We start from the raw sequence: 26,298 nt of genomic DNA on the forward strand, positions 1-26,298 counted from the left end.
CAGCAACCGTAAGAGGAAACGCCGACTTCGCGGGGCTTTATTCTGCTCATAGTTTCTAGTTTAATAGTTAATAGTTTCTGGGCAATGCACGTGCATTAGTTCAAGAATAATGTGTATACTGTATCGGAGGTACTGAAGTAAGAACTGTCAAGGGAACTGTCGTTTAGGCGAGCATAACCACCAAATCTAGCAGACAAAGGTAGGCTGCAGAAAAACAAATACAGGGTGTTTACTTAATTTGGGACAAACTTTAAACACGCAAATGCTACGTAGCTGGCCAGAACCAAGGTAATGTTGTGTGCCGTTGCTTGGAGATACACCGAGGGTCATCATAGCCAGTTATATATGCCTTGCATAGCCTGCTCTATTTTTCTTTCCAGCGCGCTCAGTGCGCTAACCGCAACACGCTGACGACGATGACGGCATACTTGCCTGTGCAAAGAGCAGCTCCCCCGACAAACTCGCATTTTCGTTTCAGTTTCTTGCACTTTTCCTCCTCTTCCTCGTTGCATTTCGTGCGTATCTTTCCTGTCCAGAAAATAACACGAGCATGAATTAATTAAACATAACAATTGGTATCCCCCGCGCACTTTCTGGCTGCATTGTTTTCTTTCTTCGTATCGTTTTAGCTAACACAAATTACGACAGAACTCGTCTTGCGACGACTGTCAACGGTAACGCGAATAGCAGTCGAGCAGCGTAGCAACAGACCACAATCCTGATGTCACGTTTATTTGACACGTGTATAGTGGTAATTCTGAGACTTTCGTTTCTTCGGCTATGTGTCACATACTCCGATATCATCCAACTTAGCTGTAGCACTCACTTGCCTATGTGGCCCATGAGCATGGAGGCATGAAGACGACTGTGTGACGCAGACACAGTGACGATTGAATGATGAAGTAGGAATGATATCGATAGAATGACAAAGGCGTATAACGATGTTGACATGACGACAATGACATGCTGATTCTTAAATTATGACGATGGTATAATGACAACGACGTGACGACGACGACATGAGTGTCGCAGGACAAAGAGCACATACCTAGCGGCCCAAGCAGGTAGACAACGTGGGCCGCTGGGCTGGCGTAAGAGGCTATGTAGATAGATAGATAGATAGATAAATAGATAGGCTCAAAACGGCTGAAGTAGGCAAGTAATGCTATTCGCATTAAAGAGCAGAGCCCGTTGGATCTTCTTATTACTCTAGCTTGATCCTGTACAAAATGTTGGCCAGACTATATTTTCAGTAAATGCATCACCATAACAAATTCGTATTACGCCGAGACACTGTGAACACGCCACTCTTGTCCTAAAAGGAAAAAAAAAGAAGAAAGAAAATAAAAGAGAAAGAAAGAGCGTGATCTTCAGCGTGTCGTGAAGTCTACTGGCTGCATCTTACCTGCACAAATAGCCCCTCCACCGATAAACAAGCATCCCTTTCCTGTTTTAGCGCACTCTTCTGTCTCGGTGGGGTTACATTTTGTGCGCGGAGGGTCTGGTGAAGGAAAATAAACCAACAGGACAAATTACAATGTATAGTATAGGGTCTAGTCATTATGTGTTGTTTACCAGGGGAAGATTGTTTTGTTGAGAATGTAACTGGTACTCTGAATAAAAAATGTTAACTTATTATTCGCCGGCTTAATTTTGATGAATTATTCACTTAATAATTTCGTGCGCAACAGCAGTCCCGCAAGTGAATCAAGTGCACAATTCTGGGTGACCTTAAAACTCAACGAAGTGATAAGGCTCAGGGAAACTAGGGTTTTTTTAATCTATGATAACGTTTAAACTAAGACAAGCCTCCCCCCCCCCCCCTCCAATAAAAAATAAATAAATAAATAAAGAAATGAATAAATGCGAAAGTTACCGGAGAGCCCCTGTACACGGCGACTCAGCTCAACTCAACAATCTCAATCTGCTTACGTTAATGAAAGTGGCTATTATATGGATGCTGAATTGGAATATAGGGCTGGAATATTGATAAATTGCAGAAGATATTGTAAAGGACAGCGCTTGCACATGCTAATTTTACCACGTACAGCTTACAGTGGTCAGCCAAAGGGATATCCATTTATGCATCAGCCTGTAACTAGCTGTTTTCAAGTAGTGAAATTTTGAAATTAAATTGAAGAAGCACATAAAAATACGGACATCGGAGATTAAATAATCTAATAAGTAATAATTTTATACATCTATAAATAGAAAATGGAGAATAAGGGGGGGGGGTTAAAGTTTATATTTTTTTTTCACTACATACAATGCTATACGAAAGTCGGTGAGCCTGCGAAGCTCGTAAATTAGCCGAGCGACAAATGGAAGTGATGTAGGGAAATATGGTCACCATCAAAAACAATACGTGCACCTGATAATATCAGAGGTAAAAACCATTTTCTGGTTGGGCTACGGGTATTTCAAATGCATGACCAGCTATAAACACGCGTGCTTTTCTCAGCGAGCAAGGACCTTTCAATATTTGCGTTAACCCAGCCTACTCGGTAGAATGGCGGGGTTATTTCGACAAAATTGGCTTCTGGAATTAGGTATACAGTGGTTTTAAGCAGAAGAAGCATTTGATTCGTGTTAGAAATTTCAGATATTCGCGTAAATCTTATATACTTATCGCGCTTTCTTGTGTTTTAAACATTAAAAGTCAGCTTCCCTGTAGTTGAGTTACGGTGGCAAAGACCACGAGGACAGCAGAACACACACACGTGCGCACGCACGCATACACACACGAACACACACACGCACACACACAAACATAGCAGAACAAGCAAAATATCAAAGACGGAAATTTTTAACAAGCCGAAGTCTTTTCTTTTTTTCAACAACGAGAGCAGCTCCTTACCCCCATAGCACAAAGCGGCCCCGTCTACGAAATCGCACCCTTTGCCGACGGTTTGACACTTTTGCTTTTCCTCTTGATTGCAATCTCTACGATTTGGATCTACCAGAAAAAACAATTAAAAAATGAAGTTGCATCAAAACAAGATGTGCATAGTTACGAGTGTCACTTGCAAAAGACTGCCAGCGGCAAACATCGTTAATCACAACTTATCGGGGATATATAGTCGCTTACCTATGCAAAATGGTGCGTGTGCAGTGAAGTCGCACTCTTCGTCCCTTAAGTTGCATACTTCGGTCTCTTCCTCATTGCACACCGTGCGCTCATTGTCTACGAAAAGGAAACAACTATGTGAAAAAAAAAAAGAACTGGCGACGTGATGTTTGTGGAACTAATGACCAATTGCCGCTTCTACATGTCGCAAAAGCCGGAAATTCGCATGAAGGAAGGCCTATCTTTGGCGGAACGGAAAACAGAAATTTCAAATCTTCTCACTGTTTTTTATACCATCGTTTATGCAATGTATTGCTAGGTTATAGCTCTATACATGTTTCCTTGTGTTCTATATACGACATGTTTATTGGTAATATGCATGCGCAAATAAAATGTAGCCGGTTTTCGTTTGTTTTACTTGTGCGGCGCATATAGTTCACGACATAATTTAGTGTGTAATTCTGCTGTCGCGCTTTTCGTTGCTATGTACTTGTGAGAAATGAACAATCCGACGACTTATCCGGCTCATTGACAATGCACTTTTCATGTCGCTGTAGCGGTGCCTGCCTGATACAAGCATCCATGCTTATACATAATTCCATTCCCACGTGTAAAACGGAGACTTGTTAAGGTGACATGGTCTAGTCGGGTACTTTGGTCGCTTTTACCAATGCTAGGGTGGCTAGGTTCTAGCCACCCTACCAATGCCATCTAGCCCACTTCTGGTAAATTTCAAATAGAAGTGAGAGAGCAAATAAATGAGTGAACGAATCGCGATCACGCATCGCACAACGTGGCGTGTGCTTACCGACGCACAGAGCTGCGCCGAGCGAGAAATCACATTCCAATCCCCTTTCCAGGCATTCGGCCTTCTCCTCTTCGTTACATTTTGTGCGTCTCGGGGCTGTCCAGGAGAAAAGAACGAAACCAATGAAAGCTTTTTAGATCATGAAAACACTTGTGGAAGTTGGCGCATTCGTTCGCTCGTCGATAAAGGGGGAAAAAGTGAATCTCTGTGAAGCGGTGAATTCAAAACGTTATAAAGTAAATGTGACACGGGCACTTGTATTTACTGTCATTCTGCACTACGTGAAATCTTGTACCGATCTTTATATTCAACTCCCCCCCCCCCCCCTACAACTTTCACAAGCTGCGTTGAAATGCAAACAGCGTGCTCATGCGAATGCACACTGGCAGGTCGACGTAGTGACATCACGAGGACGAATGATATGACGTCGAAGGCTATGTGACGTCAGGAAAAATGGCAAGGAGACTTGCCTGGCAGAGAGAAGCGATAGAGATGACGTGAAAGACAGTGGCGAGGTTAATTAATTTTCGCCTGTTTTATTCCTGCCTCGTTGACCGAACTGACGCACGCGCTCTTTTCGATGAGGCAGCAGCCGTCGCGGTCAGCAAAGTCTGGCAGGGTTTGCGAAGAAAGGCTAGTTAAAAAAAAACAGCACACACAAAAAAGTCACAGGTCTGCGCAGCACACGCAGCACAGTCACAGCGTAAGATGGTTGAGTGGCGCAAGAGTAGCTCCAATTTTGGCACCACCAACAACAGGGTCTTCGCGGCAAAGTGTCTTCGCCTCGATTTTGACGAGAACGATCTGAACTGTCCGCCCGGCGTCGACGGCGAGCTGCGGCTTGTAATGCTTTCCGGACAGCAGTCTGCTGAGCCCGATGATGCCTGGTTGTAGCCGCGCACGTAGCTCTACGATTCGCTTCTTCAGCAATGGTTCGTACCTTGCGAGGAGACGCCATAACGTGTACCGAAGAGGTACCTAGAATACGTGGCCCACATCTAACATCGGGATAGCGTTGATTGCGCGCCTTGTCTGAATCGCATCGCGTCTGAATCGCATCTCGTCTCACGCGGCGGTTCCAGGCACCTGAACTAGATGGCGCCACCATACTGGCGGAGGCTCGGGTCGTCTGCCCCTGCGCGCCTGCCTATAAAGGGAATTTTTCTTCTGCCTGACAGCAAGCGCTTGCGTGGCTCAGTGGTAAAGTATCCGACTCCCACGCAGCGGGTCTGGGTTCAATCCCGGCGGAGAGCGGGTACATTTTTTCGCATTTCCGGCGATAGCGGTTACGCCGCCAAACGCCGGCGGCGGCATCATCGCGAACCGAAACGGCTATTGGAATGAGCCCATAACAGCTTACGCTGTAAAGGAATACTAAATGGAGAACAGATGAGGAAAGTGCTGAGTTCCCCGCAATTCTCGGTGCCTCGTGTTTTATTTTTGCCCGTTCTTCCAGACGCAGAAAACCTCAGCGCCGCACAAAGGTGTTAAGGAAAGATACATATGTGCACGAAGAAAAAACAACTTACTCTTAGCTTGAACATCACGGGGTACTGGACTAGCCCCCTGAGTCACAATATATGACTGACTGTTTCTTAAAGTCTCCAAATTCAAATATATTTATATAAACACGGCACAATCTTGGCAGGTAAAAATCTTTTTTGTAGCGTGAATATTTACGTCACATTAACCCAGTCGTCATAACTGCAAAATTAATTGATTTCCAATAATCTCGTATAGATGATGCATTATATTATGGAAACAGCTGAAATATTTGTTGCAAGTAGATGGGCTGCTCATGTTAAGAGCCTTTGGATGCAAGAACTAACACTATAGTTAGCAGTCAGTTATACAGAACAACACCTCAGCGGCTATGGTGTTGGGCTGCTGAGCACGAGGTCGCGGGATCGAATCCCAGCCACGGCGGTCGCATTTCGATAGGGGCGAATTGCGAAAACACCCGTGTATTTAGATTTAGGTGCACGTTAAAGAACCCCAGGTGGTTCAAATTTCCGGAGTCCTCCTCTACGGCATACCTCATAATCGTGGTTTTGGCACGTAAAACCCCATAATTTTACAGAATAACACGTCGAACTGCTATTCAAATCTGACAGTTGACATCTTTAAGTACCGTTGTTTTGCATCAAGCTCCGTAACAAAGTGACATGATATATTCTGTATTGCGATAGCAATTATGTCAACCCTCGGGCGTCGCAATCGGCGTTGGCGTAGCAGTGATGTTTCGTATAAAGTCGAAGTGCGATGAGATCGCGGCCGCGCGCCGTATGCTGTAGGTGCGAGGGAAAGCATGCGAGGGTGAGCCGAGAAGGATGGTGGCTTGGTGCGGTGGCAGGGTAGCGCGAGTCTCCGCTTCTACTCGGGCCGCGGCTGCTGCTCCCTGTCTTGGAGGTAATCAACGTTGGGTTCGAAAGCTGCTTCTTCTTTCTGGGGTTTTACGTGCCAATACCAGTTCTGATTATGAGGCACGCTGTAGTGGAGGGCTCCGGATTAATTTTGACCACCTGGGGTTCTTTAACGTGCACTACAACGCAAGCGCACAGGCGTTTTTGCATTTCGCCTCCATCGAAATGCGGCCACCGCGGCCGGGATTTGATCCCGCGATCTCGTGCTCAGCAGCGCAGGTTCAGAGGCTAGCCGGCCTGAGAAAGCTGATGGCTTCACGCTCGCAGTGGGCCTCTTCGATTATCCGTCCCTGACAGTCCCAGACTGCTCGAAGCAGTGCTTTCAGCCAATGAGCGTTGCGTGTGCAGCTTCTCGGACAGTCCGGGACTGTCAGAGACGGATAATCGAAGAGGTCCAGTGTTGTCGCGCGCCTATAGTTCGCGTCGAAGATAGAGGCAGCACAAAGGGCGTTTCGCTCGCCGCTGCTGCCGCTTCATCGCGTCAACGTTCCGACAGCGAGTGTCCGCGGTCATCGAGTGAGATGTGTTCATGTTTGCCTGTGCGCGCGTGACACCATGCTTGTTCATTTAACTAGTAATTCACCCACCGCGGTGGCTCAGTCAGCTAAGGCGTTGCGCTGCTGAGCACGAGGTAGGGGGATCGAATCCCGGCCGCGGCGGCCTCGTTTTGATGGAGGCGAAATGCAAAAAACGCCCTTGTGCTTGCGTTGTAGTGCACGTTAAAGAACCCCAGGCGGTCAAAATTAATCCGGAGCCCTCCACTATGGCGTGCCTCATAAGCAGAACTGGTTTTTGGCACGTAAAAGCCCAGACAGAAAAAGAAGGATTAGTAATTGGATGTTTACGGTAATTTATACGCCGATAGAACTACTAACCTTACTGGGTATTGCTATCTAATAATTTGCTATCGCAATCGACGCTTTGCCTTTCGTGTGGTACCTCTACTTTTTTTTTGGTTAGCCGAAAGTAAACTTTACTTTCGGCGCTTTGTTGAAAGATTTTTATTTGGGCGTCACTAGTCGGAATATTCAAAAATAAGTTTCGTCGCCAGATGGAAACACGTGTATGAAAGGGGCAGTTTTAATCTGGAAGGAGTGTAAGTGGTCAAGGCAGACTGTGTTCGAATAGAATGGCTTACCGACGCAGAGAGCGACGCCGGCGCTGAAGTCGCAGTATTTTCCCTTCTTCTTGCATATCTGCTCCTCTTCTTCATTGCATGTGGTGCGCTGGTTATCTGATACGAGAGAAAATTCGGAAATCGTATAGCCCAAAACTATGGTCTTGCAAGTTACTAAAAACTCAAATTTCAGAGCTTCACGGTCGTATTCGTTCTATACAGCTTGTACAGCCTCCCAGATTTTTAAGAATATCGCGCGAGCGTTGATCATCAGCGCCTTATGTCAGCGCCTTATAACGACGACAAGTGGCGAGATTGGCTATTATGCGCGCAAGTGCACCAATCACTCTCAAGTCCGAGTATCCTCTGTTACGCTCTTCCCTTCAACAGTGCACATGCCCTGCTTTTGTTGCCCGTGAAGCCCCGTCGTTCACAGACAACACCTTGTATGTGCTGATAAATTTTCTTAACTTTCGTAGTTTTTTTTTACATCTCAATGCTAGGGTGCATGCGCGAGTTCAGTAATTAAAAATAAACAATGAAAAACCTATCGTAGATAACCTTTTAGTTGTGCACGTGTTCTGCTTTACGCAGTTTTTTTTTATTTGTAAAGAGGACTGGTGCGCATGCGCGCACTATCGCTAATATCGCCGTTATAAGGTGCTGACATGCCTCGCGGAGGCTGTATCTATAGGATCTCTAAGGATGAACCATACTTGCCCACAGTTCATTGTCCTTGTTGCTTTTAATTTCCGAAAAAAAAAAAAAAAAACTAACCCCTCTTGTGATCAACTTACGTCAGGTGTCGAAAGTGCCCGGCGGTAAGGGGTGTAGAAGGGCGAGGGGGTTTCGGGAGCGCTAGATTTCTGGGCGAAGCTAATTTCACAACAAATCACTCTAACCGCCTCGAAATAAATCCTCTCGGAATCCCTTTAGAGAGGATTTATTTCGAGGCGCTAGACGACTTTGCTGTGAAATAAGCTTCGCCCGAGATTTGCTCGCCACTGAGCTGAATGGCCAAGTATGCACATTTGTAGCCGAAGCCGTACGAAAGGCCATGGCAGAGGGCCACCGCTCAAATGTCCTGTCCGTTACTTCTGACACCTACTGTTCAAGTTGTTTCGTTGAGTTTTGAACCCATGCCTTTTTCGGAGATTTACATAGTTATTTATTTATTTAATGTACTTCAGGGCTTTACGCATTACAAAGTGCAGGGGCATTGGCGCGCACGTCAGCAAAAACGTGACACACAATGAAATCAATTTTATAAATAACACAGGAAACCATCAATCAAACGGAGTAAGCAATAGTGATGCACAGTGTGATGCAGCTATGATAAAAGGAACATTACCGAATTTAGGAAACGTAATCAGATATAATTAACCTAGAAAGATAGCGCGTGTCAAAAATTCAAGAATTATTAGGGAACACTACGGCCGTTGAGTTAGCTGTAAAATGGAACTAAGCAACTTTAGGCAATAAACAATAAAGGTCACCCGATTCATCAACACATTATACATCATCATGTACTCTGCACTAATATTTAAGATTCTTTCGATTGGAGAAAAGCCTCTATTCGAGAATACTTTTCCTTCGTGAACACTTTGAATAAGCAAGAGATTAGCTGTACAGTGCTTTAATTTGGACTAGGCACAAAGCTTTAAGGAAAAAAAATTGTTGGGGGAAAATCTTCATGCAGATGCAAGAAAGACGGTTGGGAACAGGAGCAGCAAAGAACGCCTGTCAGTATCCGGTGTTCCTTTCTACCCCGGTTGCAACAAGCAGCTCGCGATTGTAACATATTCTTCAGAGACTGGTTTCTTACCAATGCACGTGGCTGCATGGGCGGTGAAGTCGCATTCTTTTTTTTCATTCGCTTGGCACGCTTTCTGCTCCTTCTTAGTGCACTTGTTGCGAGTTGGATCTATGAGAGAGAGAGAGAGAGAGAGCAAATTTTAAAAGCATATACCACATTACAATACTACTGCGTACTGCTGAACCATAACTTGCTTCCTTCCTCGCCCTGTGTTAAAGCACTAGCTTATCTAGCACTGCCCGGACATGGAGTACGCAGGCGCATGATGGGACCCACATCTTTCTAACCTGTCTAAAAGCTCTTGAATCTATTCAGAACCGTGCAGCAAAGTTTATTTTAAAGCGCCGATTTCTGGCAGAGCTAGGTTTAAAGGACATTTATGCTGATACGCATATTGCAAAAACGATGAAGTATGCACTTGGCACTATAAAAAATTCAACGAAGATTACGATACTCCCTGGTGCGAAATTTGAGCGCAGCTCTATACGTGTTTTTATTTCGCGATATAGTGGCTGGCGTGGACAATCAGCTGTCTCGTGCGGCACGTTGCAAACGGAGCGAAGTGTGGCGCGACTGCCTCACTAATCGTGAAATCGCGAGAGGCAGCGCATGGGTGACGCGTGGGCGCGATTCACAGCAGCCGACGCAAACAGGCCTCCGGTATTGAAACGCTTTGTTTCCATATATGGTATTGGTGGCGTCATCGGTGAACAGAAGGCCTGCGCTACTCTGGCGCCATCTCGTAGCCATCGTCGCCGCAGAGCCCGTCTGGAGCGGCACTACGCTTTCCTTCTCACGCTTTCGCCATACATTACTCTTCCGCTTTCCGCCTCGCGGTTCCGCTGCACCCTCCTGCTCCGCTTTCCGCTCTCTTCGGTGTCGCCGGCTTTCATCCCCCGCTGCCCTCCGCTTTCGCTTTTTCATCCTTCGTTGTGCTCGTTCGCTCGGTTACGAGGGACGCCGACGCTCGCTTAAGAAGCGGGCGCCCACGAGCTGCGCTCTAAGGAATTGCCTACGTGCTACTGAGCGTGGGCGGAGGTGAATGGCAATTGAGAGGCCCCAGGGGAGAGAGGTCGCAAGATTAATACAGCAAGGACGGAAAAGGTGGACTTTGTGTGATGGCATGTGACGCGATGTGAAGAATTTGTTTGGTCGTATTATTGTGCTAGACGCATGGCCCAGAGCTTGTCAAGCAACAAAAAGCCCGCATACAAGGAAGCCGCGAATGCGTTGCGCGCAGTCTTCGTTCATCAACGTGATTATTAACGGGGGTGTTTGCGGAGTCTCTTGCTGGCGGCAGCTACTGCCTAAGCAACATATACTGGGTGTTCGAGCTATCACGCACCAAGTTAAAAAGTTGCAGTGGCTTAGCTCGGCTATGCCAGGATTACGTAGCGTTAGCAAAGGTTCAGCTGATTATTCTTAGCTTTCCTGGTTGTCTAGATTGTCAAGGATTAGCTTGATTGTCATGCTTACTGCTGCTCCAATGACACACACGCGGTATACGTATTATGTGGCACATGTATTCATTCCTCCTACGCTCAACCGCTAATTGCCAGGCAACTACTTCGGGATCCGATGAGTCAAGCTTCTCCGTTCTTCTGCGCTGTTGAGCAGCATTTGCGCTCTCCTTCTCCATGGCTATACCACACTGGCAAACGCCAGTCAGAAGCGCAGCGGCTCCAGCGCTGTGTCAGACGGCGACTGCAAGACGAGCGCGCGCCGGCGCCAGTGCGTCTACCACGACTACGACGTCACTCCTCTGGAATGCGCAGACCGGCGGCGGTGAGTCGCGCGCGGCGGCGGCGGAGTGCGCGAGAGGTGCCGGCTCCGGTGCGCTGCGCAAGCCGTGTGACATCACTGATCCTTGCGCATGCGCAGCACGGCTCTTGATGTGCCGCGCGAAACGGGCTTGGCTAGGCCAGTGTAGCTAACGCTACAAAAAATAAAGCAAAGCCTTCTATGCAGATGAAACCAACCGCATGTTCTTAGCAGCAACCTGAGGAAGCGTGCAGTATTTTTGTATGGTTCATAATTAGTTTGCGATTATTAATTCACTGTTTAGTTATTACGCATGTAATTAGCCAACGCTATGTTTTAGAACATTCAAAAGCATCAACATTTGTTTGTAGCGCGCTATCCCTTGCATGACTCTCCTTTCTGGGTTCAAAAGAAAGCCCACCAAATACATTAGAAATTCCCGCAGAACCCATCTCACCATGGCTGTCGACAAACTGTATTGCTAAAGACACCATTACTTAAAATATTTTTTCTAGAAAGCCTGTCTTTAGGCAAATTAAAATTGAACGAATGCTCCATAAGATGTACAGTTAAGTGCCTGCTCTCAACAGGTATCTTCAGGGACCAGACGTTCTCGCACGAGTGCTGTCGCGAGGACCGACTTCTCAATGTCTTCGAATATAGCGACGGCCTATAAGTTTTCCTGGTGCATGCCCGCTAACGTCCCACTAAAGCCCAAGTGTCCGGTACACTGGCCGTCATGACACGCCTACAACATGCAGTACTATTTGGGCGCGCGTGCGATATAGATAACAGCCAATGAGTGTTCTCTCTCTGTTAAAACTATTATTACAAAAACAAAAAAATCATGACAGAACCTATCTCACGACGACTGCCGACGTTCATGCGATTAGCATTGAAATAATGTATGACGCACATTATTGCCGCCTCAGAGACGTGTCATGTATGAGGCGGGTATGCAGCGCGGTTCCTCTCTGGCGCTTCCCTCTGGACACACCGCGCCATCTAGCGGCGGCACGCGCAGGCTTCGACAGTGGGAATATGTATTAGACAAGATTGTCTGAATATACACGACGCAGGTTCGATTCCGCCCTGCACCGGAAAAGATTTATGATTTTCTTTCCATTGAAGTATTACGCATATTCAATGGCACATACGTGTTGACCCAAGATGGCGTCGAAGTCCTTCATTGAAGGTCGGCACATGCCCCGTGTCACATACGCAGTGACTGAAGTTGGTTTGACGGTTGGTTTTGAACCCGGTTACCTCAGAACACCAGCCCAACACTCTACCTATCAGACCATGGACTATCCAGTTACCCCAGTTGGCGGGTAAACGGTTAGAGACATAGTCCAAAAGATGGACAGACAGTAGACAACTGACATAGCGTGAGTTTTCGTAAGAATGCTAACAGCATTGAAAAAAGAAGCGGACTGCGGCCATCCCATCTGCAGACGGTCATCCCCCCGTGCTCTGCAGCCGTCCCTTCTCGCTTGCAAGAGTCGGCAGCGCAGGTGAGTCGTGGCCGTGACCGCGAAGCCCCTCGCCTAAACGTTGGACAAGGAGGCGTCGGCGGCCAACCTGGGCCACACTACCGCAGTCCACCCAGCGACCAGCTCGAATAAGGGTGACACACAACACTAGCTCGAGCCTGCCGCCTACCGACCAGAGAATGCCGCGGTCCTTGACCATCCTGTCTCTGATCAGGTGATGTCGTAATGGCTTTTGGCGACTTATATGCTTGCTCAATGTGTATTGGATGAGACAACGGGGTCAATCCGGTGCAAAGATGTTAGCGATGACCCCTTACTGAAGTTTACGTATACAGGAAGAACTTCATGAGCATATGTGGGTAACACCTACAGGGGTTGTAAAGACAAGCTCTGTTGTGTACGTAAGTGGGGATGGATAGCGGATCTAGGTTTTCAGCGACAACTTTTCAGCTCTTTAAAGCGAACTAGTTGGAACGTTCCAGGCTGTGTGTAATAAGCGTCTACTAATAGTATGCTACATCGAATCTAAAGTGTTTCGTAAATATGAAAGAAAACTTATTTGATATTTTTTTATCTTTCAACATTTAAAAAATCCAAGGACACCTAAGCATTTCTTATGAGTTGTGAATGCGAAAGCATTAACGTCCAATTGAACGCCGCTGTCGAGCGCAGTCGAGGACTTGAAGCGCAGTCGAGGACGGCAGAAAACTAGGTGGGGTGATGAAGTTAGGAAATTTGCAGGCGCAAGTTGGAATCAGCTAGCGCAAGACAGGGGTAAGTGGAGGTCACAGGGAGAGGCCTTCATGCTGCAGTGGACATAGATATAGGCTGATGATGATGAACGCCGCTGAGTGGTCCTTTGAGTCTTGCGCTGCGAGTAATGTATCATAGTGGTACGTGCTGCCTGAGCCAGCAAGCAGCAGCAACCTGCAGTGCCAACGCTGCATGCCACCGACGTCCTGCGCGATGAGAGACAGAGTAAGCAGCAGCGGCCACCAAGGCCGACAGGCGCGCGCAGGAGCTAAGCCTAGTGGGGGTGAGAGAGAGAGAGATACGGACCGCACCCGGCCTTCTGAGAGCGAGGGTGACGTGGCGTCGCGGCGATGCCCTCTGCCCTCACGCAACACCTGGCGCGCTAATGCATCAGGAGGGGTTCGGTTCCATTCGCTCTGCTCCGTAGAGATGCGCTCGTGACCAGGCGTCGCAGCCAATGGGAATTTAGGTGCCGTTTCGCTGCTACCACCGCCGGCTTTTTCGCTCAATGGTTCATTTGATGCTTTCGCATCAAAATTATACAGGCACAGAGCTCCATTTTCTTCTGATTCTATGTGCACTGCGCTTTGTTCTGAATAATTGTGGCCATGAGCATTGTTTAGTAAAATAAGATTATATTCTGGAGGCGCAAATTTAATGCCTTTTGTAGACAAAGCTGTTAATAAAAAAGTTCTGGTGGCAACATGTTTTATTTGGCTCAATAGGTGCCAAGAACATTGAGGAACAATTCTAATTCTTAATTTTTCAGCTCAAAAACAACACAAGGACTAAAAGGAGAACCACACGACACAAATGCTGCCTTTCTTCTTTTTTGCAGTGGAAGGGGACTTTATTTGTTATCATGTAGCTAAAAACAATCACGGTAATGATCTGATGACAACGCGGAGTGAAAATATAAATGATCAGCACCGTGAAGTGCTGGAAAGTGGCCGGGCACGTTCTCTACGGATGCGTCATGCAAGTTGCATATATTTTGGCATTTTGGTAACGGTGCTTCGCGTGAATTGCTTTCTTCGAAGGGACCGACGAGGGACCAACAGTAGCTTGCAGGTCAAAATCTGTCCTTTTTAAGCGAAAGCGTCAAATGGCCAAGCATCTAAACGTGCTCGCTTGCCCATGAGGAGTTCATAACTCGAAGGAGCGCTCAGCGGCATTCAATTGGACGCTAATGCTTTTGCGTTCACAACTCATAAGAAGTGCTTAGGTGTCCTTGGACTTTTTGGGTAGGCACTTACTACGGGGGGGGGGGGGGGGGCTGTCATAATAGTCTATATACTATAATGACGGGCCCCCTCTCTGTTTAGATGCTAAAGTGAGTGGGCCCCTTTTTTTCATCGTATGTTATGTGCAAAGGGTATCGCTAGTTAGTGGTTGGCCCATGCCAATAGGGCGCACATTAAGCACGTATTAATTACATCATTAATAATATGGTCTGCGGCTGCTAAAGCGGCATCTACCTGAGTCCCCAACCCCCTATCCCTGGGCTACGCAAAAGATCACTTCTCTCCCCTTGTCAGGAGCCTTCCCTGTCAGGCGTACTGGTGAAGCTGAACGAAAGAACATGTACTGCAGAAGTCAAACGAAGAAAATAATCATGAAGCAACGCTTAAAAAATAGTTGCCAAAGACGCGATACGAACCCAGAATCCCACAACCAAAACCTAATGCCTTTGCGTGGTGCCATGAAACCAGACGGAAAGGTCCACTATTACACAAGTTCTGAATCGGCTGCGGTTACCCCGTCACTATAGTGTTATGGCTACAGAGAAGGGCCCCCTCACAAAAGTCGGTTCCGTTTTGACATCGCCGAATCTCGCGCAGAGCCACAGCGCCAGGCCTGTAACGATGCGGTTTCTTGATCCTACCAGTGGGCGGACGCTCACTTACGAACGGCCTTCATTGCTAGCTACTTGCGAGGTGGATTCCCGCCGGTAGATTCGCGGGCAGTCTGAGAGCACGACAGCACGACATGGAAGTAACGGGCGTGCAAGATAGACGACAATTGTCGTTGAAATAGATATTTGCACGTGTACATTTCTGAGCCGACGATAATGGATGCAAAATTCCACTTCTCCACCCTTCTTCTTCGCTAAGACAACAGCAGTGATTCTTCTAACTATGGTAGATCTGCGGTAACAACAACGCACTCATGAAACACGGATTGCCACTAGCTGGTATTGACCGAAAATTCGCACAGAATATGGCCGACAGAAACTATCACACACCTTGCCATACCTAAATAAAACCTATATTTAATAAAGAAAATATTGGTTCTGCTTGGTGTTATATATTTTGTCATGTTTCATTTATGCATTTTTCTATATGCATGGAGGCGAAATGCGTTGTAGTGCACGTTAAAGAACCCCAGGTGGTCAAAATTAAACCGGAGCCGTCCACTACGGCGTGCCTCATAATCAGAACTGGTTTTGGCACGTAAAACCCCAGAAAGAAGAATAGTTTAAGTAAATTGCTCTTGTATTTTTATAACGCGGTTCTTACTAGCTATCATTACTTCGTTTACTTTTTACATGCACGCCCATTTGTATACATATGGTTGGTGCACAGGTCGTGTGCACATTTTTGTTTGTTTTTACTGCAGTTTATTGTGGCTAATTATTGTGTAAACTTCTATTGTAGGCTGTATGTATAGACCCTCTTGCTTTTTTTCTATTTTATAAATATGCTGTCCGCAAGGTCAAATGTTTCTATAGGGGGCGCAGGCCCCTAGTCAAGCCTTTGTATAGGCTTATTGTCTGCGCCCCTAGATATCCGTGTGTGGTGCTCAATAAAATTTGATTTGATTTGAGATGCCCGCGGGCTTTTTGAAGGCTGAATAATTTCGTCGCGCAGCACTGCGTCGACTTGTTGCTTTATAGCTTCACATTCTCGTGTGGAAACTCGGTAGGGGCTCTGACGGAGTGGTTGAGCGCATTCTTCGGTGATTATGTCGTGCTTAGCAATTAGGGTTTGTCGAGTCTTCGTTGACGCCGAAAAGCAGTCTTTGTGCCGTTGTAGAAGACTTCGAAGCTGTTCCTGTTTACGCATCGGAAGACTTAGTAGACGACTTCGAAGCTGTTCCTGTTTACGCATCGGAAGACTTCGATTGATGTCGAAAATCGGTTCAGGGACTGGCCGTCGAGCTAGATGTTAGTTAATTCTGGTTTAATGGCGCAAAAGCGACTAAGGACATGCTGCGCCAGTCACAAGACAATAAAAAACCAATGTTAGGGCAGTAAAAGCTGTGTTACTTTATAGTTGATGTAAATAGCCAGTTTCATCTAAAAAGTTGAACAACTCGGTGAATGGCACTAGCGGGCTACCGAGCTAGATGTGGTAGAATCCGAGAGGTGTAGTGTATTGCAGGTTTCCACAATTTCTTCTACGTATGCGAGCTTCGTACTCTTGTTTAGCTGTTTATATTCCTGGCTGAAATTTGTCCCCGTTACTTGAGTTGTTCCTTCATGGAATTCCCCACTACGGCGTGTCTCATAATCATATAAAACCTCAGAATTTACATTTTTAGTACTTGGAAGGCAAGACCGACTTTGTCCCAAGGGTATTTAGGCGCGGGTTGTCTTAATTTCGCTGCTGACCACTGCAAAGCCGCGATAAGCGCGAAAAGGCATTATTACTTTAACGGCATCGCCTACCAAATCCCGGCCCTGGTGACCCTCACCGTTATTGACGAATCATCTGAATCACCCTTTATGTATGATACCTCGTCTTGGAGTTATAAGGTAATAAAGTTCTGCTGCAAGGTTTCGCCTATTAAATACAGAAATAAAGACGTTTAAAAATAGTGAACTGAAGACTAACCAATTTTCGCTAATTGTGTTTCTGATTACTTTGGCACATATTACAACATATTACAATTTACGACTTGTAGCCAGTGAGGTTAGTGTACTTGTCGGATACTCACCAAATATGCTTTTCAGACTATGTTAAGTGAATGTCGACACATCACGCGCCATCAGTGACCAAAAGACATTTTCTCACGAATTCGGTTGGCATCAGAGGAGAATCGTGAGAGAGGTTTCCTGCTAACCAATTTGTTGGTTGCTCGGAGAAAGAGCTGACCGAATTATGAGCGTGGACTGTATTCTACTGAAAAAAGAAAAAGGCTGGCGCAATGTCACGCCTGTCCTAAAGTTCACAAGACATATCCAATTATAACTTATTATAAGGATGAAACCAGTTTCGAGATATGCGTTCCAAAACGTGTGACAAAATGCATTTGTGGTGTGCCAGTTATGTTTGTCCTGTAGCACATAAAAAAGGCATTTTGGTAAAAGAAACTCAGTATAACAACAATGTTTTTACCCTCGACACTCGGAGCCGTATACACAATACTGGGGATAGATTCAAAAGTTGTTGCAAGTGAGTTGTACCTTTAGCGCTCACTGGCTTCAGTACGTGAATTTCAATGTGTACCATAAGTTATGTAGTTAAAAAAATTGACAGGTGAAATCTTGTTAATTTGTAAATTATGCATTTTTCTATTGCGTGCAAGTAATATCCGCCTCTTCGAGCAATCCACAAAAATTAAAATTGTGCTGTCTACCACAGGTAATTTTTATAAATTATGTTACCTAAAAGAAAAACACGCAATATAAAGCTGCCATATAACTCTTACCAATGCATATAGCCATGCCGTCGGTGAACTCGCATACCATTTCCATCGAGGTGCATGTTTCTTCTTCTTCTTCATTGCAACTGTTTCGTACTGGATCTGCGGAAAGAATGTGTGTGTGAGACAACTTTAATACATATCCTGCAAATTGTTGGCCTGGGTCTAGGCCGCGCCGGGGGCAGCAGAGAGACCCTGTCTCTCGGTAGCTTCCCGGGCTTGCTGGATGGCCCAAAGTTGGTCCTGAAGATCAGAGCTAGTCAGTGCGGTTCTCCACTGCGCCCTTAGTTCATCCAGGGGGACTGCAATTCTCTTCTGAACTATTTCACAATCCCAGAGTATGTGCTCTAGGGTGGCTCCTCTACCATCACATAACTTATATTTGGCCTCCGGGTATAAATCTGGAAACATGCGGTTAAGATGTACCGGGTTCGTGTAAGTCCTGTTTTGAAGGCGCCTCCAGTCAACCGCCTGAGACCTGTTTAATTTTGGGTTAGGAGGTGTATATATACACCTCGACTTTCTGTAGAATTGGGTAATGTCACTGAATGAGAAAAGTCTAGCCCTATATATCCGTTCCATCTCCTCCTCGGCCAGAGCTCCCCCCCCCCCCCCCTCTCGTCGGGCGCGGTTAGTCAGTCCTCGCGCAACACGATGAGCAGTCTCTCTGGCCAACGTAACCTTGGTCCTTGCTGGTTATGGTAATTTATTCATAATTTATCGAATATACTTCTGCCAGTCTGGATGCTGGCGAGTCTTTCTAGCTGAGCTATCTGCTGAGCTTCAATCAATTTTTCTAAGCTGTTATGCATGCCCAGCTGCATTAATCTCTCTGTACTGGTGCTGTAGGGCAAGCCTAGGGCCTGCTTAAAAGCTTTCCTTATAAGCGTATTGATTTTGTAATTTCTGCCTTGTACCAGTTAAGGTACGCAGCTACGTAAATGATGTGGCTTATAGCAAAATATTGAATGAGCCTAACAATGCTAGCCTCCGTCATTCCCTGATACTTGTTCGTGATTCTCCTAATCAGCCTAATAGCGTTAGTGACCTTGGTCACAAGCTTTCTAAGGGTTTCGCCGTTAGTTCCTTTCGACTCAATATTGAGTCCCAGGACTCCAATTTGTTGGACGATGGGGATGGCCCCGCCATTCTTCGTTCAAATCTGTATCTCCTCGTACTCTCTCTCTTTGATGTACCCCTTGGGTGGCCTGTCCTTGAGGGTGGGTCTGTAAAGGAGAAGCTCTGATTTCTCTGGGGAGCGTTCAAGCCCCGTGCCTGTAAGGTACTTCTGCACTTTACCTACCGCTTCCTGTAATTTCTGTTCTATCTCTCCATCACTGTCTTGCGAGATCCATATGGTAATGTCATCCGTGTACAAGGAGTGATTGATTTCTTCAATGTCTTCGAGCTTTTCCGGCAATCCTATCATAATGAGATTAAAGAGCATGGGCGATATCACGGAGCCCTGAGGCGTACCCGAACTGCCCATGTCGCTCACCTCTGACTTGAGTTCCCCCAGTCGTGAGGGTAGGCCTTCCTATTCGTTAGGAAGTCTCAGGATGTAATTGTACGCCCTTTCTCCTAGGTTTAGGTGACTCACCCGACTGAGTATGGCCGAATGTGCTGCTTTGTCGAATGCTTTCTTGAGATCCAACCCTAAGGTAGCTCTCGTGGACCTCGTTTTACTGTCTAGTACTTGCTGCTTGATTTGCCGCATAACGTCCTGAGTAGAGAGTCCAGCCCGAAAGCCCAACATAGTATTTGGAATATATTTCGTTTTCTTTCAGGTAATTGTTTACTCTGATAAGGAATGTATGCTCCATAAGCTTTCCTGCGCAAGAGGTTAGAGGTATGGGCCGCAGATTTGAGATATTAATTGGTTTCCAGGTTTGGGAATAAGTATGACCTCAGGCTTCCTTCCACTGTTGTAGTATAGAGCCCTTGGCCCAGCATTCGTTTACGTATTTCGTGATATTCTCTATTGCTTGATCATCCAGGTTTCTTAGCATCTTGTTATTAATCCTGTCTGGCCCCGGGGCAGATTTAGTATTGAGTTTTTGCAGCACTGCTCTAATCTCTTGTGTAGTGAAGTCCTCATCCAAGGACACATTAGGCTTTCCCTCATACCGCCAATGCTCGACTATTGGGTTGAAGGGAAGGTATGTAGCGCTTGCCTCAGCGATGAGTTCATCTTCCTTCCCTTTGTGTCCGTGCATAAGTTTTCGCAAGTTATACAGTAGAACCCCGCTGTTACGTTTTTCACGGGACTGTAAAAAAATAACGTAAGAGCCGGGAAACGCAAGAGCCAGGAAACAGGAAAAATTGAGAAATTGGAGTAGTGTTGAACTGCACACAATATTATTTTAATTCTTACGTGCGACAAAAAGTAGTTTCGTCCGACAGCCGAAGTATCGATTGCGATGAGCTATACAAAGAATAGTAGTTTTATCGTCTGTATAAACTTGTAAACATTCGGTTATTAACTAATTAACAAACATGGTGTCAGCGCCCACAGGCAAACATGAACACATCACACTCGATGAGCGCGGACACGCGCAGTTAAGCGTCGCTGCAGAAGCGAGCGAAGTGACCTTCGTGCTGTTGTCTATCGCTTCAACCCAAACTGAGCGCCGAGAACACGCAGCACGCACAAAGCCACGAACCGCCGACGCACCTACACTGCGTAGAATCTGCCCCCACGCAGATCGCTTTCAAGATAAGGCCCGCGGGACCGCGCGCGCGCCGCCGCGCAGTATGATGCCAGAGCACAACGCTGCCCCCCCCCCCCCCAATCCTCGCTCGCTGGTGCCTCGAGAGCAACGGAAGGAGGCGCGCTTCCTCTCTGCTTTTCTTTCGCGCGCGAGACGCGGTCGTCGGCTTCCCTCGCAACCTTTCACTCGCACATTCAGCATACGGCCGCGCGGCTTCCCTCGCAAGCTTTCACTCGCACATACAGCATACGTCGCCGCGCGCCGTATGCTGTATGTGCGAGTGAAAGCGTGCGAGGGGAGCCGACGACTGCGTCTCGCGCGCGAGAGAAAGCATACGGCGCGCGGCGACGGCGTTATCGCCTTTGAACTTTATACGGAACATCTATGAGCCAAAACCAATTTTAGGGCCGCAACGCGTCATAGGCATCATCTTTAGATAGCAAAAGCGGATATCAAAGGCCATACTTTTGCTGGCGGAAACCGAAAATACGTAATAAATGTCGCCCCCAGCACTTTGGGCGGCCAATGCCATCGTCAAGCAACCAAGCCAAGCGACATGAAAAGTCAAAATGGCCGCTCGGGCCGGCGCGGTGTGGCAGTTCGCAACGTATGATGCGGGAACGGTCCCACAGTTGCGACGTAACAGCGGGGTTACCAATGCATTGGGTTCTATGGGAGCTGTGCCGGGACCGGCCGAAAACGACGTAACAGCCGGGAAAACGCAGCACCCGGGAACGTAACAGCGGGGTTCTACTGTATTGAGATTTGAGCTATTTTGAGATTGTCTGGATCTAGCAGGTATTTGAGTATACGCCACGTCTGGCCAGCAAAAATCTGACCATCCATAGCATTGCAGAACTCATCCCATTGCTGTTTGCATAACTGTTTGCTATGCTCTTCAATCTTTTTGTTTAACTCAGCTATTCGCTTACGTAGACTCCTATTGTACTTTTGTTGACGCCATCTATGTTGTAAAGACTGTTTCGCCTCCCACATATGTGCGAGACGACCACCAATCTTCTCTGCCGGTTGGCCCGGCGTGATAGTGTGGCAACGCTTACGTCTTTGATGACGTCTCTAGCTCATTGTTCTATGTTTTCGATCAGCTATTGCTTCCTGTTGTCTCTTATTTTGCGAAACTTATCCCAGTCGATCCATTTAACGGCTTTATTATTTTTGGCATCTACGGCTTCTTCGATCTTGATTTCTATAATTCTATGATTGCTCCCAAGGTCTTCGAAGGTGTTTCTCCATTTGACCGTTACCACCTTATTGACGATTGTTAGATCCGGTGTGGTATTTCCGTTGAGCCCGCTCATTGTACGAGTAGGGGAGGCGGCCTCATTTACGAGCGTTAACTCTGTATCTTGAACGTCTTGCCACAGCATTTTGCCTTTTACTCTTGTATAATAATACTCCCAGGCACCGTGCGGGCATTGAAGTCTCTCCCTATGATCAGAGGACTATAGTCCCTGCCATCACCACAGCTTTTCTAACGAGAGTTATGAAGCGCTGTCTTTTTTGGGTTGGATTACTATATAAATTTAGAATAAATATACTTGAGAATTTCCTCCATCTGGGGAAGAGCTTTATTAGCACGTGCTCAATGTCTGAGATTTGGGTTTCATGCCGAATCACCACTAGCCCTTTCCTTACTAGTGTAGTTAATGTTCTGTTATTCCCGTTCGGGGGCCCGATAGCTTGATATCCCGGCTGTTTCGCTAGTCCATGTGTTTCCTGAAGAATCATAACGTCCAGTTTAGTCTTGTTTCTAAGGTATTGTTGCAGGACCGCCTTTTTGGCTTCGTAGCTCCTGCAATTCCACTGCCATATGATAAGGTCTCTTTTCTCACGCTTTCCCATCTTATGGTGGGGTTACCGCGGAGGGTAGCGGAAGGAAGGAGGGCGCTCTTAAAACAATGTTAGAAGGGCTGGAATTCCCAGCTGCTTGTAAATTTTGTAGATTCCCTGCCGAGGTGATCACAGGAGTGTTGTTGATTGGAGGCGATGGGGTTCTTCTCGGGATAAGTTCTGTTATTCTAGTAATAATGATTTCGGCCATATTGGCCTCCATTTTATCTAGCCTGCTCAAGATCACCGAGATTGCCAGCAAAAGATTGCTGGTAGTTTCTGCCTGTTCCTTAGCTGCCTTCTGCTGGTCGGAAATTGCCTGGTTGAAGTTCTGGGTTTGAACCGTAGCTGTGTCCCTGGTCGCCTTTCTCTTGGGTGGAGGTGGAGTATTAGCCTCTTCCATTCTAGTTTCTTGAATTACCTCCAGTCTCTCGGGGCTCGGGGATCGCGTTTGTTTGTCTGATTTTTGTCCCTCTTGAGCTCCTGAATCTCCTTGGTTAACTGTGCAATTAGCTCTCTCAATTGCACATTCTCTTTCTTCATCTCAGCTATTTCGTTAGTATTGTTAGAATTATGTGCAGTCCCCTCAGGTTTCCCAGGCCGCGGCCCTTTCACCGCATCTGACCAGCTCACCTTAGGCGTAATAGCTGGGTTTGCCTGTCTTTCCCGCGACCTGGACCTGTATCTTGCCAGCGACCTGGATCAAGATCTGTCCTTAGTCGTTGCTCTGCTTCTGGACCTGGATCTGCCTCGCTCGGTAGGCCCGTCCGCGAAGTAAAGCTGCTGCTGCTGTTCTTCGTGTTGTTTGATTGCTTGTTCTTGGCGAAGCCATTGTCGGTGCTTGACTATATATGGTTTCTTGAACCTGGCTTTACAAGTTTTGTCGGCTGTGTGGTGGTCCATCCCACACAGCTGGCACCTGGGCTGTGCACGATGAACCACCACATGGCCCACCACACCATACACCACACGGAAAGAAGTCTACTATGAAATTATGAAAATTGTGTCTGAGTTACGTTATAGCCAATAGAAACAGCGATAAAAATGCTAGGGCTACTTCTGTGCCACAATATTTTAACGTGATAACCATGTCGCAGAAAATCCTGTGTCGGCGTTGGCATCGTTGTCCATTATAGAAAAATCATCCCGAACCACGCGCTCGCCACGCATACAAGCAAGGGTACCTTAGTGGTCTTCACCGTCTCTCCAACAGCGGCACGCAACTACATGAAGGGCAGGATCTCCATCAAAGCTATCAACATACTGAAATGTGACGACACTCGTCCTCCCTACACCTGCATTATGTGGGTTCCGAGACACGAGGGACTCGAGGGGAATGAAGTGGCACACACCGCGGCCCGCGCAAGCGTCAACCGGGCCACCCCGCTCGAGATTCTAGACATGTCCCACCCACCCACATCAGCGGAGGAAGTGGAAACAATACCACTAACTTACCTAGCACTACTGCAGCACTATCGGCTTAAACGCAGGGTATACCCTCCACCACATTCAAAACTAACGAGAAACGAAGGCACCGACTATACAGGCGACTCCAGAGCAATACCTTCATCCATGGAACATTACTGCATCGTTTCCAACCGACGCTATACAGCTACACCTGTCCACACTGCAATGTGCCAGACACAATGGCGCACCTCCTACTGCAATGCAAGAACACCGGAGCGCGCATCACAGCGACACAACCAGTAGCAGCAGACGCAGACCTCCTCACTGAAACGTGAGAGGCTGCAATCTCCAAGCCGGACCTGGTCGACCAGCGCGAACTCGTCGATCGGGTCTGGTGGGCGATCCAGGCCAGAGGGTTCCTGGAATAAGGGACCCTCCCACCTCGACTGACAAATCACTGTTTCAAATAAAGGTTTATTCATTCGTTCTATGTGTTTGACTTTCATTGGCTTGTTTTTGGGGTAGACAGAAATTCTGATGTGCAAACTCCACGGTTTCATCTTTTTGTTCAATAGTGTGGCTCTAATACGGTCATTGGTATGTGAGCACTGATTTGGTGTAGCCTCAGCCAGATTTTCAATTGTGAGGTGTAAGGAACATAATATACAACCTGCACATTAAAGCAAACAAAATCAAAACTTGTAAACTATGTAGATAGTTTGGTACAAATTGTGTTAGTTAATGTGCGTCACATGACAAGCGAAGCAACTTTTAAACAAAACTGCCCAAAAACTTTTGTAGCTGCGAATGCATAATTTGCACGCTGGTTTAAATTACGCGCAACTTTGGTTGCGAATGCGCTATGTTTAAAGGACATGGTTTCGTGTTACTTAATTTGTCAAATACCTGACGGATACTCAACAAGTATACTAGTCAGACTTTGTCACGTTGTCGGCACATGAAGGCTGGCGCCATGACTGCCCCCAAAATACGCACATTTTCTCACAAATTCAGTTGGCATCACATGAGAATTGTAGGAGAGGTTTCCTGCTTACCAGTGCACACAACAGCACCAGTACTGAAGTCGCATGCTTTTTCCAGTGACTGGCACTCCTTCTTCTCTTCTTCGTTGCAACTGTCTCGTTGTGTATCTGTATGAAAAAAAAAAGAAAGATCGAATGAAATTAGGCTAGTCGTTCACATCTACTGCTCAAGCATCGGTAATTTAGTTACAAACTGTTTCCCAATAACCTCTTGAATCAGAAATTATGGGGGCTGTGGATGAGCGTGTTAGTTAACGTAATTTTATTACAAGGCGTTCTCTGGTGGAAGAATTTTAATGCAGTAGAATCATCACGTGTGCATTTTTCTAGTGAATCCGCGTAATTACTTCAAAATAAATTATTAATGAAGCCCACTCAGCCGTGTGACGTCTTCTTTAAAGAAAAATGACATCACAGGCTTAACGCACACAAAAGGCGATTACTGTGTACAGACATTACGAGAAAAACAAGTTTTTTTTCACCATTGCCGATAAAACGTGGCACATATCGAACGTCCCATCACACATGGTTGGGCCTTCAGTAAAGTGGTCGTATGTCGTATAGTCTGTACACTGAATTGAAGTGATCGAGTATACAGAGGGGCTCATATCATCCGCAGATCAATACCTCTGGTTATCTTGCCGCCACTGGATAGAACTAAGAAAAATTTTTTTTTGCTAATGAAAGAGTGTATACCCTGACTGAAGATCATAAAAGAATAAAATGGTGGGTTTTTTTACCGTCTCAAAGCAGCACACGAAAAAAATGAGAGAAGCTGTACGTATCGGGTTGCCTTGGATTAATTTCGACCGCATGAGGGTTTTCTTTAAGGTGTTCCTAAATCTAGGTACACCAGCGTTTGTCGCATTCTGCGCCCATCGGAATGCGACCGCTGCTGTAGGGAATCGAACCCGCGTCCTTGTGCTCAGAAGAACGTCATAGCTGCTGAGTCACTGCCGTTTCCAAATTAATGGTAAGCGTTGTAATGAACAGACGGAGGGAGGAAAGCCCAAGTCCACTCGGGTCTGAGGACAGTACTGAATGCATTGCACTATCAAGCTTTGCGTTACTTGCTAAAGCTTTTTCCAAAGCAAGGCTTTGCCAAAGCTTTTGGCTCTACTGTGATACAGTTACACACGCCCTGCACGCTGATGTCAATCGAAGCGTTTAGTGAAGCGTAGTGCGCATAACGAATCCGACATTCGGCAAGGGCAAAGCAAAGGAAAACATGGCAACACGCATACGGCAATGTTTTCTCCTATATCTGAGCGTTTGGTTGCACGTTAGGAAACCGAATTTTTACTTCCTCGCTTATGCGTTGAAATAGATCAACATAAAGCCTTGCGTAACAACCTGCTGAATATTCCGGGTAACTCCTGGAGCAAGGACACCTGAACGGTG

At 46.6% G+C, this 26,298-nt stretch overlaps 1 protein-coding gene across 1 annotated transcript in view; it reads right to left on the reverse strand.

Moving 5' to 3' along the window:
- Window positions 1-79: 79 nt before the first annotated feature.
- LOC119454145 (axoneme-associated protein mst101(2)-like) overlaps window positions 80-26,298 on the reverse strand; it is a 101,282-nt gene continuing 75,063 nt past the window's right edge. Inside the window, exons 19-27 of the mRNA XM_049667945.1 lie at window positions 24,910-25,005; window positions 17,892-17,987; window positions 9,241-9,339; window positions 7,437-7,532; window positions 3,876-3,971; window positions 3,089-3,184; window positions 2,858-2,956; window positions 1,406-1,501; window positions 80-528 (exon numbers count right to left, since the gene is read on the reverse strand). Coding sequence (XP_049523902.1) covers window positions 386-528; window positions 1,406-1,501; window positions 2,858-2,956; window positions 3,089-3,184; window positions 3,876-3,971; window positions 7,437-7,532; window positions 9,241-9,339; window positions 17,892-17,987; window positions 24,910-25,005 — 917 coding nt within the window. The 3' untranslated portion in view covers window positions 80-385. The remainder of the gene's footprint in view (window positions 529-1,405; window positions 1,502-2,857; window positions 2,957-3,088; window positions 3,185-3,875; window positions 3,972-7,436; window positions 7,533-9,240; window positions 9,340-17,891; window positions 17,988-24,909; window positions 25,006-26,298) is intronic.

The sequence above is a fragment of the Dermacentor silvarum genome, chromosome 5 (assembly GCF_013339745.2).
Source record: "Dermacentor silvarum isolate Dsil-2018 chromosome 5, BIME_Dsil_1.4, whole genome shotgun sequence".
NCBI lineage: Eukaryota > Metazoa > Arthropoda > Arachnida > Ixodida > Ixodidae > Dermacentor > Dermacentor silvarum.